At 39.6% G+C, this 15000-nt stretch overlaps 1 protein-coding gene across 1 annotated transcript in view; it reads right to left on the bottom strand.

Moving 5' to 3' along the window:
• mre11a (MRE11 homolog A, double strand break repair nuclease) overlaps positions 1-15000 on the bottom strand; it is a 79114-nt gene that overhangs the window by 16055 nt on the left and 48059 nt on the right. Inside the window, exons 14-17 of the mRNA XM_073043319.1 lie at positions 14689-14905; positions 10347-10451; positions 8346-8392; positions 2356-2423 (exon numbers count right to left, since the gene is read on the bottom strand). Of these exons, the coding sequence (XP_072899420.1) occupies positions 2356-2423; positions 8346-8392; positions 10347-10451; positions 14689-14905 (437 nt within the window). The remainder of the gene's footprint in view (positions 1-2355; positions 2424-8345; positions 8393-10346; positions 10452-14688; positions 14906-15000) is intronic.

Below are 15000 nucleotides of genomic sequence, written 5' to 3'. Positions count from 1 at the left end.
GTGTGTGTTTCCTCAACTTCCCATCCTGAAGTCCACAACCAATTCCTTGATCTTACTGACACTGAGTGCAAGGTTGTTGTTGCGACAATACTCAACCAGCTGACCTAACCTGATTTGAAATTCTGCCAACAATATATAATAGTTGTGTCATCAGCAAATTTATGGATGCCGTCTCAGCTGTGCCTAGCCACACAGTCGTGGATGTAGAGAGAGTGGAGCAGTGGGCTAAGCACAAATCCTGATTGTCAGTCAGGAGATGTTATTTCTGATCTGCAGAGACTGCGGTCTCTTGGTGAGGAAATCAAGGAACCAGTTGCAGAGGAAGGTACACATTTGGGCGTTTGTTGATTGGAACGGAGGGTATGGTTGTGATGAAAGCTGAACTGTAATCAATAAACACCAACCTGATGTAGGATACCATAACAATCAATAAACACCAACCTGATGTAGGTACTGCTATCATACTAGGATACCATAACAGTATTTTTGGGAGCTGCCAAAGAAAAGTCAGTATTACAAAAAACTCTTTAGTACGAAATCTCTTACATTTAAATCGCAAAATACACACTCGGTGCCAGCTTTATAAGGTAGATCTGTACACCACTTTGTTAATGGAAATATCTAATCTGCCAATCGTGTGGCAGAACTCAGTGCACAAAACCATGTAGACATGGTTAAGATGTTCAGTTGCTATTCAGACCAAACATCAGAATGGTGAAAAAATGTGACCTAAGTGACTTTGACCATGGAATAATTGTTGGTGCCAGACGGGGTGGTTTCATTTTCTCAGAAACTGCTGATCTCCTGGAATTTTCATGCATAACAATCTCTAGCGTTTAGGAGAATGGTGTGAAGACCAAACAAAAACAATCCGGTGAGCAGCATTTTTGTGGCCGAAAACATTTTTAATGAGAGGTCAGAGAAGAATGGCCACACTGACAGGAAGGTGACTGTAACGCAAATAATAGCACAGCGTGAAGAAGAGCATCTCTAAATACACAACATGTCAAATCTTAAAGTTGACATACTACAACAGCACAAGGTCACAGACCTAAACTCAGTGGCCACTTTATTATATTCCTCTTATCTTTGTAGCAATTCTGTAGGTAGAATTAATGCAGTAGTATATAGAATTTGGTGAATTTTCTTACACTGCAAGAAGTGGCTGAAGTGCCTATTATAACATTCTGGCAGATAAGTGAAGACTTTCTTGAAAATAGAACATATTACATTAATGCAAATTGACTGAACTCTTGCTTTTCCTACCTTGTGGGATAATTTTCTGCTTTACTGACAACTGGGAAATACGGGGCAAGTTGCTCTAAATAGTTTAGATTTCATGTTGTTTGTTTAAAAGCATTTGTGACATCACAACTTTAGAATTTTCCATGGACCACAGCAACCTGCTTAAATAATCAAAATTATTTTTCTCTTTGCATTTAAAAGATATTCACTGATGTATTCAAGAATATTTTTTAATGAAGTTGAAAATAACTTGATAATAAACAACTGAATGCACCTGGTCCTCCACCTCTGTGCAACCACATCTCAGTCACTGAAACTAACAGGAACTATTCTGAACTGTTTACATTTTACACTGGTGTTCTTAATTCAGTTTCTAGGGAAATCAGGTATTTATAACTTGTTTAAGTTCATGATCAATTTAAAGGCACTCTTTATATGGTTTCGATCAAAGAGCATTCGGAATTCTCGTTATTACATTGAGGAATTGTTATTATTTCATAGATGAGACTAATTTTTTTATAATCATCTTTAAAAATGATAGAAAATTTGATTTAAACAACATAGCATGCCTTTAAAAATCTTCCAGGATATGTTGTGGTAATTTGAACATTTTCATCTGGAGTGTACAGATAAAACAAACACAAACTCCATCTTTGTATTTTGGTTCAGGTTTGTTGCTTATGCACATTTTTTATTCACAATATTTCACAAAAGCTGAAACCAAACAGAACCCATTCTAAATTGAAAATGCTTTTTAATTACTTTCACTGTTCTTAAAATTATTACTATCTCCTCAAAACAGAATGTAAATTATATTACATTATATTTATATGAAATGTCCTTCAGGGAGAGCAATGGATTACTATAGTTGCTGTGAACAAACATCATCATCAGTTACTATGTTTTTCAATAACTACTTGTCATGCATGTTGATTTAATTTTAATTTGCATTAAATATCTGTAAAATGTAACCACAATTTTACATTAAACCAGTACAATGTTATAATTTTTAATGTATCAGGAAGGATGTATCTCTCAGTTTCCAGTAAAATGTACTTATCATTAAAAGTTATTATCCCATAGTTTTGAAGACATGCATATCATACATACCTTTGGTTTGGCTTTGAAGAAGTACATGAAGAAGTAATTTCCATATCTGAATCATCACTACTTATAACCTGCAATGTGCAAAAATTAACATATGCCCATTTTAAAGTTCTAAATATCTGTAAGTTTATACTTTATAATTTTATGTTTCTGATGCCATACTGCAAAAATAAAGTTTGATTTAAAGTGTGGATTGCAAAATATAAAAGCTTTTGCAGAACATTAATTGCCTCAATAATTACACTTTGAGTAAAATCTCAGTATGTTGCAAAATTCAGTATCAATGTTAAACGTAGTTAAATGTTCACTTTGTAATGAATTATCATGTAATTTCAGTTCACTAATAGCAGATACTGTGGAAATACATGAGAAACCTGTAGCTTAAGTACAATCATTCCGCATCACCACCAAGGGAGATGGACGTAATAGCCTCATGGATCGGATTTACAAACTGTGGAGTATATGAAAGGAGAGCATACCCCTACGTGCTTTAGTTTGCTATGTCAGCTGACAAATTTATTACTCCTGTGACTTTCCTAAAAAAAACCATAGAAGAGCTTTCTACACTTGCTCCCTACTTCTCTCCGAGGCCACTTAATCTTTCCCCTTAACTCATACCTTTCAGCGCTTTAGTCCTTCACTTCAGAATCAGGTTTAACACAATGACGTATGTTGTGAAATTTGTTGTTTTGTGGCAGCAGTACATTGCAATTCATAATAAATAACCAAAACTTACAATAATATCTTTTAAAATTAAATTAAATTGGTAGCGCAAAATAAACTAACAAACAAAAATTCAGGTGGTGTAGATAGATTAACTGTCAATTCAGAAATCTGATGGGGGAGAAGATGCTCCTAAAACATAGAGTGGACTTTCTCCTTAGCTGTTATGCTTCATTTTGCATTGTTGTTTCATCCTATTCCAGTTCAATGCACTCTGTAATAACTTAATCTGTGTAAACAGTACGCAAGACAAACTTTTCACTGTCCCTTGGTACATATGGCGATAATAAACCAGTACCAATCAATAACAAAAAAAATTCCTATAGTTAGATTTTGGCCTCTGCTGATTATTTGCTATTCGTACGGCCATTGTAGGAGCCATGGACCTGTTTTCTGTGTTGTGCATTTATGGTATCTAGTCACGTGAGTGGGGGCATGGTAAAAACAAGTTACATATTTGTGCTTTATTCTGGGCAATTTGGAGCTGGAGAACGACGGATGTCAGATCTTTTTTTGACTGCTTAATTTTCATTTAGCTACGCTTAATTTTCATTGCTTCAAGATTGGATAAGGGTGTATTTAAGGCAGAGCTTGATAGGTTCTTGAGTGGACACTACATCAAAGGTTACAGGGAGAAGGCTGGTGAGTGGGGCTGAGGAGGGGAAAGAAAGATCAGCCATGATTGAATCGTGGAGCAGACTCAATGGGCCAAATGGCCTAATTCTGCTCCTATGTCTTATGGTCTTATGTATGTTTGCTAGTTGCTAATAAAGGATCAAATGCAGTTCTTCAACTTCTGTAACATCATTACTGGAGTGATTGGAGGGTGCGTCATACAAGATTAACAACCCATGCTAGGTCGGTAACAGCGGCAAATGATTCGCTAGAATTGACCGCTACATTCTGTCAACAAAATATTCAAATAGTTATACCAAACAAACATCAGCATTCTGACGTGACTGTGAAATTAGAAGCACCGTAGCCAGTGGCAGCTTGTGGCAAGTAATGGCCTTTTGTTGATTCATGCTGTGTGTTTGGGTTTGGAACACCATTCTAAACTATGTTTCAAATCACTCAGGGCAGACACAGACCCCAACACTCAAAAACCTGCAAGTATGCACAAGCAAAGATCACCTCACAAGTAACTTACTTTTTGGAAAAGATCCCTAGTCTAGCAGACTACCTGGAGCATCATTGTGCCCACTTTAAAACAGTGATCAAGCCAAGCAACTTCAGTTCACAAAGTGCAGGACGCCAAGCTACTTCACAAAATGGAGACCTCCATCTCCTTTGACCTCATGGCAAGAACGAAGACAATTGGTCTGTCTGCTTCTACTGTCCTTGAATCATTCAAATTCACTGATTTGTAGACTGTAGTTTTTTCTGCCAACAGTCTGGTTCACACACTTGGAAAACAACACAAGTCAAGCTGGATGCAGTGACCTTGAAGTCAGGACTAAAAGAGAAATTAAAACTTACTGGGAAAGCTTTGGCAACTACAACTGACAATGTTCAGAAGGACTACTATAAAATTGTTAAGAAGATTAAAGATTCAATGCCGTTAATTAGAAGTCTTTTACAAGAAAAGCAGAATGTCTCGCGAGTGCAGTCTCATTCGGATGATTTTAAAAAGTATTCATGAAGATGTTGCTAAGCAACGTAACTTGCTGTTGTCTTTAATGTCTATCTCTGAGCAAGATAAACAGAAAGCTATGCAAACATTGATACTCTTATTAATACAGTCACGGCAGAGGCTGAACAATGGTTGAAACAAACATACGATGTTGAAGGTCAAATTGTTGGAGGAAATGAAAAATATTTATAAAGCCACAGGGCATGCTTTGACTACGTATAAAGCTGCTGATGTTCAGGATGACATGCACCTTGAAGACACTGCATCTGATGTGCGCACTAGCAGAGCATCTCGTACATCTGATACCACCTTAGCACGCATTAAAGCGGAGGTTAATTTATCTGCATCATTCGCACAGCAACAACTATTGAAAGACAAACATGTGTTGGAAGAGCAAGAGGAGCAGCTGCGAAAAGCAGTTATGGAGACAAAAGGAGCAGGAAGATGTCCAGAATGAAAACGATGAAGGCTTTAAGTGCTGCAGGTGCTAAACAGGCTTCAGCAGGACAGTTCTATGGTGTGAATTCCTATGTTGACATGGCACAGAGAAAATCCAACATACTCGATGTCAATGTGGATGCACATGCTCCTCAAACCTCTATGAGCCCAGAGTTTGGATGCCTAGGGGTAGTTCAGGATGTTCACTCTCAGCCTGCAGCAAGGAGGCACTCTGAACCTATGCCATATCCAATAGCACAAGGTGGTTCTAAGGACATTAATTTACAGTATGATGATGCTCATGCTTCAGATGACAAAAGTCTAAATACTACACCGGAGGTCATAAGGACACAAAAGGAAATAGCAAGCTTAGTAGTGCAATAACAACACACTACTAAAAGATTGATTCTAATCACTGATGGTGATCCACTACAGTCTCATTCATTTATGAGTGCTTTCAAGAATAGCACTGAAGGCAAGACTGATGATTATGGCAACCGACTCTATTTTCTTGAACAGTTCTTTAGAGATCACCCTAGAGGGACTGTCAAAAGTTGCAAGCAAGCCAACCGGAGATTAGCTTACATAAAGGCTTTTACTATAGGAACATTTTGGTAATAAGCACAAAATTGCATCACCCTACATGGAAAAGGCTCAAATAAGAAGACGTGAACACTCTTCAAGACCACAATCTTTTTCTTAAGAGGCTGTTGTAAAGCAATGGGAGATGTTCGGTATATGCGAGAGTTGGACAGGCCAATTAGTATATCAATTGTTGTAACGAAGTTGCCTTATATGATTCGGGATAAAGAGATTAGGGATGTTTTGCTCTTAAGGCTACTTTCACCAACCTTGCTGAGTTTATCAAAAAAACAAGTGGAAGATTTCTACACACCCAATGTATGGAAATACACCACCGGCAGTAAGCAAAGGTGTGAACAAGACTAGGTCACAAATTCATTCTAAAGTTGAAGGGACTGTGGCCTCTGTGAAAAGTGAAGCTAAAACTGAGCCCGGAACTGATGAAAAGGATGCAAATTTGAAACAAGTTGTGAAAGAATCAAACAGAACAGCCAGTAAAGCCCTGGTATCTAATGGCCTTACAGGGGCTGGTGATCATGACTGTAAACTTCCAATAGTTCCAGTTCAGGTGAAGTTCTAAGAGTAACAAGACAGTGATCGCTTATGCTTTCCTACATCAAGGAAGTACAGCTGTATTCTGCACAGTGAGCTTCATGAACAAGCTCAACCGGACAGGAAAAGGAACACCCATTTTCTTATGCACCATGGGTCAAGAGAAGGTTGAGAATAGCTACATCGTTTCAGGATTGGAAGTGGCTTGCTTAATGTAAACTATTGTGAACTGCTTAAAATCCGTACGCAGGAACATATGCCTCTCCAGAAAGAAACATACTCGTCAGAAGATCTTCAGGAATGGTCTCACCAGAAGCATATTCATTTGCCGGAAATGGAGTCAGAAATTGAGCTGCTGATAGTGGAGAATGCGCCTGAAGCATTGAGCCAGTGCTAGTGATTTGCAGTATTAATGATGAACCCTATGAATCAGAACAATGCTGGGATGGGCTGTTAATGGACCATTGAAAGAGGACTGTGGTGATGGCCAGAGCTGACAGTTAACAGGATTTCAGTTTTGCACTTGGATGAGCTTTGGCAGCAGCAATTCAAGACAGAGCTTTCTGAATGCAGTCAAGAGGGACAATCTGGTTCGTCAAAAGAAGATCACGATCCAGAATAGACCACTTACCAGAAAGAGGACATTTATGTGAATGTTAAGATTTCATGTCTCATGTGTTTTGACTGCATGTAGTTATAATTTTTATAATATAATTATTATAATAATTAGGAGGCTGGAACATAGCAGCCATTCATCTGTTTTCTATCTGCATTGTATTTGGTCTTGCGTGGTTATTATGTGTATTATGGTAACTAGTCACATGAGTGGGGCTGTGGTACAAGCAAAGGGAATAAGTTACGTATTGGTGCTTTGTTCTGGACAGATTGAAGCTGGGGACTGATGTCATATCTTTTACTGACCGCTTCACTTATGCTTAGCTACGCTTGAGTTTCATTGCTTCAAGACCATATAGGTTTGCTAGTTTCTAATTAAGGATTGAATACAGTTCTTTGACTTTTGGAACATCATTACTGGAGTGACTAGAGGGCGTGTCATAAAGGATAACAACCCGTGCTAGGTCGCCATCAATAGCAAGTGATCTGTTAGAATTGGCTGCTACAGTCATCATTAACCTTTAATGTCAGTGCCACTTTCCTGTCCTAAACCTACACCTGTAGATCCCTTTGTGACCCAAATCCCCATGTTGAATGTGCAGTGGCTGTCCACAGCCATGACCATGACAATGCTGGGTTGAAATACTTACTATTCTCTAGGTTTCCTCTCATCTCAGTGCTGAATGACCATTGCTTTATTTTGACACTGAGATCTCGTTTGAGACTTCACAGCAGGGGAAATACCTACTTTTTCAAACCGTTTACATCAATGGAAGAACAAGAACTAATCTTAAATGCCCAAACTGTTTAACTTCCCCATATAGGTGAAAATCTCCTTCCCAGGAACCAATCTGGTGAGCCTTCATTGAAATCTCTCTATTGTCAACATAATCATAGCTATGTAGGGAACTACCCTCACACACAATATTTCAGGTGACCTCTCATCAGGGCCCACTATGATTGAAAATGCTCTTGCATTCAAATTTTTTTGCAAAAGAATCATATAAAGATGACTTTTTGGTCATCTTTACTGCTCCATCTCCAAAGAGGTCAGTTTCAAATCCCACTGCCTTCCCTCACCATCAGCCAATCCTCAGTCCAACAGAGTGAATACAAAGCTACTACTTCACAGAAAAACGATGAAAACTATAGGACTGGAGGAATAACTTACCAAGCCAAGATAAGAATTAAAAAGTCAGTAACAGGGCAGAGCTCAATGAAGAAGAGGACAGCTCAGAAGTACAAACAGCTTCTTTCTTTCATTCGCCCTCCCTACTCTTTTTTTCTCCTTTTAGATCCCTGTTCCTTTTCCTGGCTGGTGCTTATGTTCCCTGTCACCGATCCCTCTGACAGAATGGCTGTACTTACTCTTGTTTCCCAGCAACATTGTATCAAGTTGAAAACATTACAAATAAATACCAAGTGTTTAATAAAAGACTAAATATTGTACCTCTATGGGTGTGGTCTGTGCTCGCCGCTGGCTTGCTGCTTTAAAAGCTGGCAAAGAAAAATTTGGTTAGTGGTAATGTTCTGTACAATGGTGTAAAGTTGTATTTTGTAGCAGCCTTGTGTAAACAAGCAGCTTCAAAAACTATAAGTAGTTCAACAAAACTAGAATACATAATTTACATTGATGTCTGGCCGGACTGTTCAAGATTATCACACTTAAAGCATAAACTTTAGTATTGAAAAGTGTCTATTCAGCATGATTTGTACCACTTCAACAACTCCACAGATCAAATCGGCACGCATCCCTTATGTGTATATTTTAACGTAAGGAGTATTGTAAGAAAGGCAGATGAGCTTAGGGCATGGATCAGCACATGGAATTATCACATTGTAGCCATTAGTGAGACTTGGTTGAAGGAGGGGCAGGACTGGCAGCTCAGTGTTCCAGGATTCCGTTGCTTTTGACGTGATAGAGCAAGAGGGATTAAAGGGGGAGGGGTGGCATTACTAGTCAGGGAATAGGTCACGTCTGTGCTCAGACAGGACAGACTGGAGAGCTCATCTACAGAAGCTATATAGGTAGAACTGAGGAATAGGAAAGCGATGGCCATATTAATTAATATTACAGGCCACCCAGTAAACTGCAGGATTTAGAGAAGCAGCTTTGTAGAGAGATCACATACTGTTGCAAGAAACATACGGTTGTGACAGTACATGATTTTAACTTTCCATATATTGGTTAAGACTCCCATTCTGTAAAAGGGCTGGTTGGGATAGTCTGTCAAATGTCTTCAGGAAAGTTTCCTTAATCAGTGCATAGAGCTCTAGAACTCCTATTAAGGAATGAGACAGGGAAGATGACAGAAACTTGCATAGGAGAACACCGCATCTAGTGATCATAATGCCATTAGCTTCAAGGTAATTATGGAGAAGGATAGGTCTGGACCTCAAGTTGAGATTCTAAATTGGAGAACGGCCAATTTTGATAGTATCAGAAAGGATCTGGCAAGTGTGGATTGGGACAGCTTGATGTCTGGCAAAGGTTTACCGCACTTTGAAAGTGAAATTTTAGGAGTAGAGTTTGTGTACTCCTGTCAGAACGAAAGGTCTTCATAAATCAATGTTTTGAGTACAGGAGTTGAAATGTTATGTTGAAATTATATAAGATGTTGGCGAGGCCAAATTTGGAGTATTGTATGCAGTTTTAGTCACCTACCTACAGGAAATATGTAAATAAGATTGTAAGAGTGCAGACAAAATTTACAAGGATGTTGCCAGGACTTGAGGAGCCGAGTTATAGGGAAAGGTTGAATAGGTTAGGACTTTATTCCCTAGAGCGTAGAAGAATAAAGGGAGATTTGATAAAGGTTTACAAAATTATGAGTATAGATAAGGCAAATGCAAGCAAGCTTTTTCCACTGAGGTTGGATGAGACTAGAGGTCATGGGTTAAGGGTGAAAGGTGAAATGTTTAAGAGGAACACGAGGGGGAACTTTTTCACTCGGAAAGTGGTGAGTGTGTGGAATGGGCTGCGAGCAGAAGTAGTGGATGTGGATTCAATTTCAACCATTTAAAAAGAAATTTGGTTAGATACATGGATGGGAGGGGTGTTGGGGGCTATAGTCCAGGTGCAGGTCAATGAGATTAATAGTTGGCATGGACTAGATGGGCTGAAGGGCCTGATTCTGTCTTATAGTGTTCTATGACACTATGAGCCACATGGGTGAGTAAGGGCTGAATCCAAGGAACAAGAATCTTATGGTAACTAATTTTAAATTTACTTTCATTGAATTAGTTATTGCATATAATAATAAAGTTATGTAAACATAATTAATATGTTATGTAATAGTATTATTTTATACCTTCTATAATGAAGATAATTACATTAGGAAACCAATGGAAAACAAAGAAAAAGCTTGGTATAAAATAATTAGATATTGTACTCCAAATAAAATTTTTATACACAAGGCATCTTCAGTGACAGGATTACACTTTTGTCTACCTTCTGTGATTGGTACACTTCTTGATTGTGTAACTACTGGGGCCTTGTATGCCTTGCTGCTGCTGGGAGCCTTTGATTCTTTGCTGGTTTCCCTTCCACTGCTTCCTAGTGAGTCATAAGAGAAAATCATGTTAGCTTATTTCAGATTATTATATCATAATCACAAAAGAATGTTGCGACCCCAGAGTAGCCCTAAATTATTTTACAAACGTACTTTGACAGCAGTTGTCAAACGAGACAAAGAAGTGTTTTACTTGCATGATTGAGCACTTTCCATATCAAACTATAACTGAATATACTGTATATATAGTTGGCCAGTTAATCAAGTTACAATTCTTTTAAATGCAAACAATTGATTGCTTTGTAAAATAATTAATAATGAATCAACTAATTGAAAGAAAACATACACAGACAATAGAAGTTACAAAACAATCTGATGGTTAAATTTCAAGATAGGTGGGTGAGAGTGATGTTGGCCTGCTTCAGAAATCACTGCATATCTAGGATTTCACAGCACTTTTTCCAAAGGCACAAAGGATGAAGTGCATTCTCTATAAAAAAAAACTATGCACAGTGCTATTATGAGGCAAAAAGAAATATATTTATATGATTAAGACATAAAACATAAAATATATAACATTATTTATTATCATTGATATTTGAAGGTGGTACTATAAAAATTGGATCACGTCTGTCGACGGTCATATGGATGTTAACACTGCTTAATGTGCAAATTGACAGAGTCTGTCTCAAAGAAAACTACAGTGCAAACCATTTTCTTCAATAAAACTTGTTTGAAATACTATTTTCCTTCTTAAGTGTGAGAGCAAGAGATGTTTATACATGGCCATATGGACATGCTTAAAATTGGTAAGACATCAGATGCTGACAAAATTAGACGTGGAGCTGATATAGAAAACAGCCACAAAAGGTGGCTTATAATGTGAGAACTCTCTTCAGGCCTTCAAGTGGTATTGGAATCACATGACTTGGAAAAAGTTTGCATTAATTTGAAAGTACATAGAACAATCAATACAGAACAGGCACAGGCCATACAGCCCACAATGCAAATTGAGACTGATCCATCTGTCCTGTACGTGGTCTACATCCCTCTGGTCACCACTGTCCATGTACCCATCTAAATGCCTCTTAAACAGTGCGATTTCATCTGCCTCTACCACCTCCCCTGGAAGGGCAATCCAGATATCCACTACACTCAGTGGAAGAAAAATCTGCCTCATTAACTTTTCTCCTGAAAGCTACATCTACCCCATCCGTTCCAAGCCCAGGCACATTTCGGGAAATCTGATCACTTGGCTGTCCTCCCACCTGCATACAGGCAGAGGCTAAAGAGCACGGCTTCAGAGATCAGGACAACAAGTGGCGGCCAGGGGAGGTGTGGGGAATGCTTCAAGTCAGTGGACTGGGCCGTGTTCAAGGACTCATCTGTGGATCTGAATGAATACACCATGTCACAGACTTTATTAAAGCAGTTACAGACCAGTGGGTCCCCTCAAAATCATTCACCAGAAGCCCTGGATGAACTATGAGATCTGCAGTTTGCTGAGGGCCAGATCAGTGGCATTCAAGTCTGGTGACCAAGTAAGATGCAAGAGGTCAAGGTACAATCTCCAGAAAGCCATCTCATGGACGAAGTGGCGATTCCAGACCAAACTTGAATTACTGAAGGATGTTCAACAGTTGTGGCTGGGCCTGAATGCTATTACCTCTTACAAAGTGAAACCAAGTGACACAGGTGACAACGGAGCTTCTCTCCCAGGTGACCTCAATGCCTTCTATGCTCGCTTTGACCATCAAAACAAGGAGGAACCATCACAAACTCCCACAGCCCCCGATGACCTTGTGATTCCTGTCTCTGAGGCCAGCGAGAGAACATCCTGCAAGAAGGTGAACACACTGAAAGCATCTCACCCAGATGGGGTATCTAGCCAAGTACTAAAAACCTGTGCTGATCAACTGGCTAGTGTGTTCACCAATAACTTTAACCTCTCACTTTGGCAGTCTGAGTACCCACCTGTTTCAAGCAGACTTCAATTACACCGGTGCCTAAGAATATAACGACCTGCCTCGATAACTATCATCCAGTAGCATTAACATCCACAGTGATAAAGTTCTTTGAGTGGTTGTTGATAAAATATATCCACTCCTGCCTGAGAAACAACTTGGATTTGCTTCAATTTTGCCTACTGGCACAACAGGTCCACAGCAGATGCCATTTCATTGGCTCTTCACTCAATCCTGAACATCTGGACAATAAAGTTGCATAGATCAGGATGCTCTTTATCCACGACAGCTCAGCATTCAGTACCATCATCCTCTTAAAGCTAATCAATAATCAGCAAGACCTTGGCTTCAATGCCTTCTTGAGCAATTGGATGCTCAATTTCCTCACTTGCAGATCCTGGTCAGTTCAGATTGGCAACAATATCTCCTCCACAATATCCATCAGCACAGGTACACCACAAGGCTGTGTGTTTAGCTCCCTCGCTCTACTCACTTTATACTTCTGAGCGCAAGGCTAAGCACAGCTCCATTGCCATATTTGTTTGCTGAGGACGCCATCGTCGTTGGCCAAGTCAAAGGTGGTGACGAATCAGCATATAGGAGATAGACTGAAAATCTCACTGAGTGGTGCCACAACAACAACCTCTCACTCAATGTCAGCAAGACCAAGGAGCTGATTATTGACTTCAGGAGCAGGAAACCAGATGTTCATGAGCCAGACCTCACCAGGGGAATCAGAAGTGAAGAGGGTCAGCTACTTCAAATTTCTGGGCCCAGCCACGAGGGCAACTACAAAGAAAGCACGGCTGCACGTATACTTCCTTAGAGGTTTGCGAAGATTCAGCAAAACATCTAAAACTTTGACAAACTTCTGCAGATGTGTGTTTTAGAGTATATTAACTGGTTGTACCATGGCCTGGTAAGGAACACACCATCCACTATCCACTACATAACGTAGTGGATGTGGCCCAGTCCATCATGGGTAAACCCACTCCACCATTCAGCACATCTACACGGAGCACTATCACAGGAAAGCAGCACCCATCATCAAGGAACCCCATCACCCAGGCCATGCTCTCTTCTCGCTGCTGCCATCAGGAAGGTGGTACAGGAGCCTCAGGACCCACAGCACCAGGTTCAGGAACAGTTATTACCCCTCAACCATCAGGCTCTTGAAACAGTGGGGATAACTTCACTCGCCCCATCACCGAATTGTTCCCACAATTTATGGATTCACTTTCAAGTACTCCTCATCTCATGTTCTCCGTATTTATTGCTTACTTAATTATTAATCTTTTCTCTTGCATTTGCACTGTTTGTCTTTTGCGCGTCGATTGTTTGTCCATCCTGTCGGGTGCTGTCTTTCATCGATTCTATTATGTTTCTTGGATTTTCTGAGTATGCCCGCAAGAAAAAGCATCTCAGGTTGTACATGGTGAGATACACGTAATTCAATAATAAATTTACCTTGTCTGTTGTATATCATCCCGTCTTCGACATTTCCACCCCAGGAAAAAGACTCTTGACTCTCTACTCCACCTATGCCTCTCATAATTTTATACACTTCTGTCACAACACCTGTCAGTGTCCTACACTCCACAGAAAACAATCCAAGTGTATCCAGCCTTTCCTCCAATAGTCTCAAATCCAGATAACACCCTAATGAGTCTCTTCTGCAGCCCATCCAAGTCCTCCACATCGTTCCTGTAGTGTGTGTGGCAACCAGAATGCTCCAAGTATGCCTAACCAAAGTTTTAGACAAATGCAACATGACTTCCTGACTGTTCTAATCAACACCCCAGTGATAAAGCAAATATGCCATATACCCTCTTCATTACCCAGTTTATGTGCTGCCACAATCAGGGAACAATGCACTTCCACCAGAATAATCATCTAAATCAGTAATCCTAATGGTCCAAATACTTAATGTACACTTTCTTTTTACATGAACCTCACAGACCAGAAGCATGTTTAGCCTATTCAGGGTTGCCCGAAAGCCCATTAAAATTCAGTGCTGCTTATATGCTACCAAAATGTAGTAAAGCAATTCCTAACATTTGGTCTGACTGATTATCTGAAGTGATTTTGATTACCCTGAAGTGATACTGATTACCTGACTCAACCAGGTCACAGAGGAATTTCCTGAACATAACTTCACTTATTAATCTCTCTTAAGAAGTTATGACAACGAGGACAGGAAGAAGTGCTTGACAATGATGGCGCTGTCAGCATGTTCTGGGGTCTGGTTTAGTGGACCAGCTGACCTTCTCCAATCTGGCAATTTTTTACATTGGTAAAAAATGTAAACAACTCTTACTGCCCCCTCTTCTAGATCCTCCTCTTCCAGTGGAGGAACTCTGTTTTCTGGTGGTGCCCCTTCCACGACCTCTTCCTCGCCTGCTCGTAGATCCCAATACATTTTCATCAGAATCTACATTATCTTCAATATTCTCCATGTAATCCATGTCATCATCACTACGAAATGATGAAACGCCTTTTTCTTCAACTCTATGTGCCCTAGTTCGAATGATTGCCTTTAAATAATGGAGGGAAAAATACTGAATCAGAAAAACTATTTATTGCAATGGCACTAAGCAAGAATTAATCAACCAGATTATGACAATTATGT

Source organism: Hemitrygon akajei, chromosome 4 (genome assembly GCF_048418815.1).
Source record: "Hemitrygon akajei chromosome 4, sHemAka1.3, whole genome shotgun sequence".
Lineage (NCBI taxonomy): Eukaryota > Metazoa > Chordata > Chondrichthyes > Myliobatiformes > Dasyatidae > Hemitrygon > Hemitrygon akajei.
The sequence above is the reverse complement of the archived record's forward strand: the minus strand, read 5'-3'. Positions and strand labels throughout refer to the sequence as shown.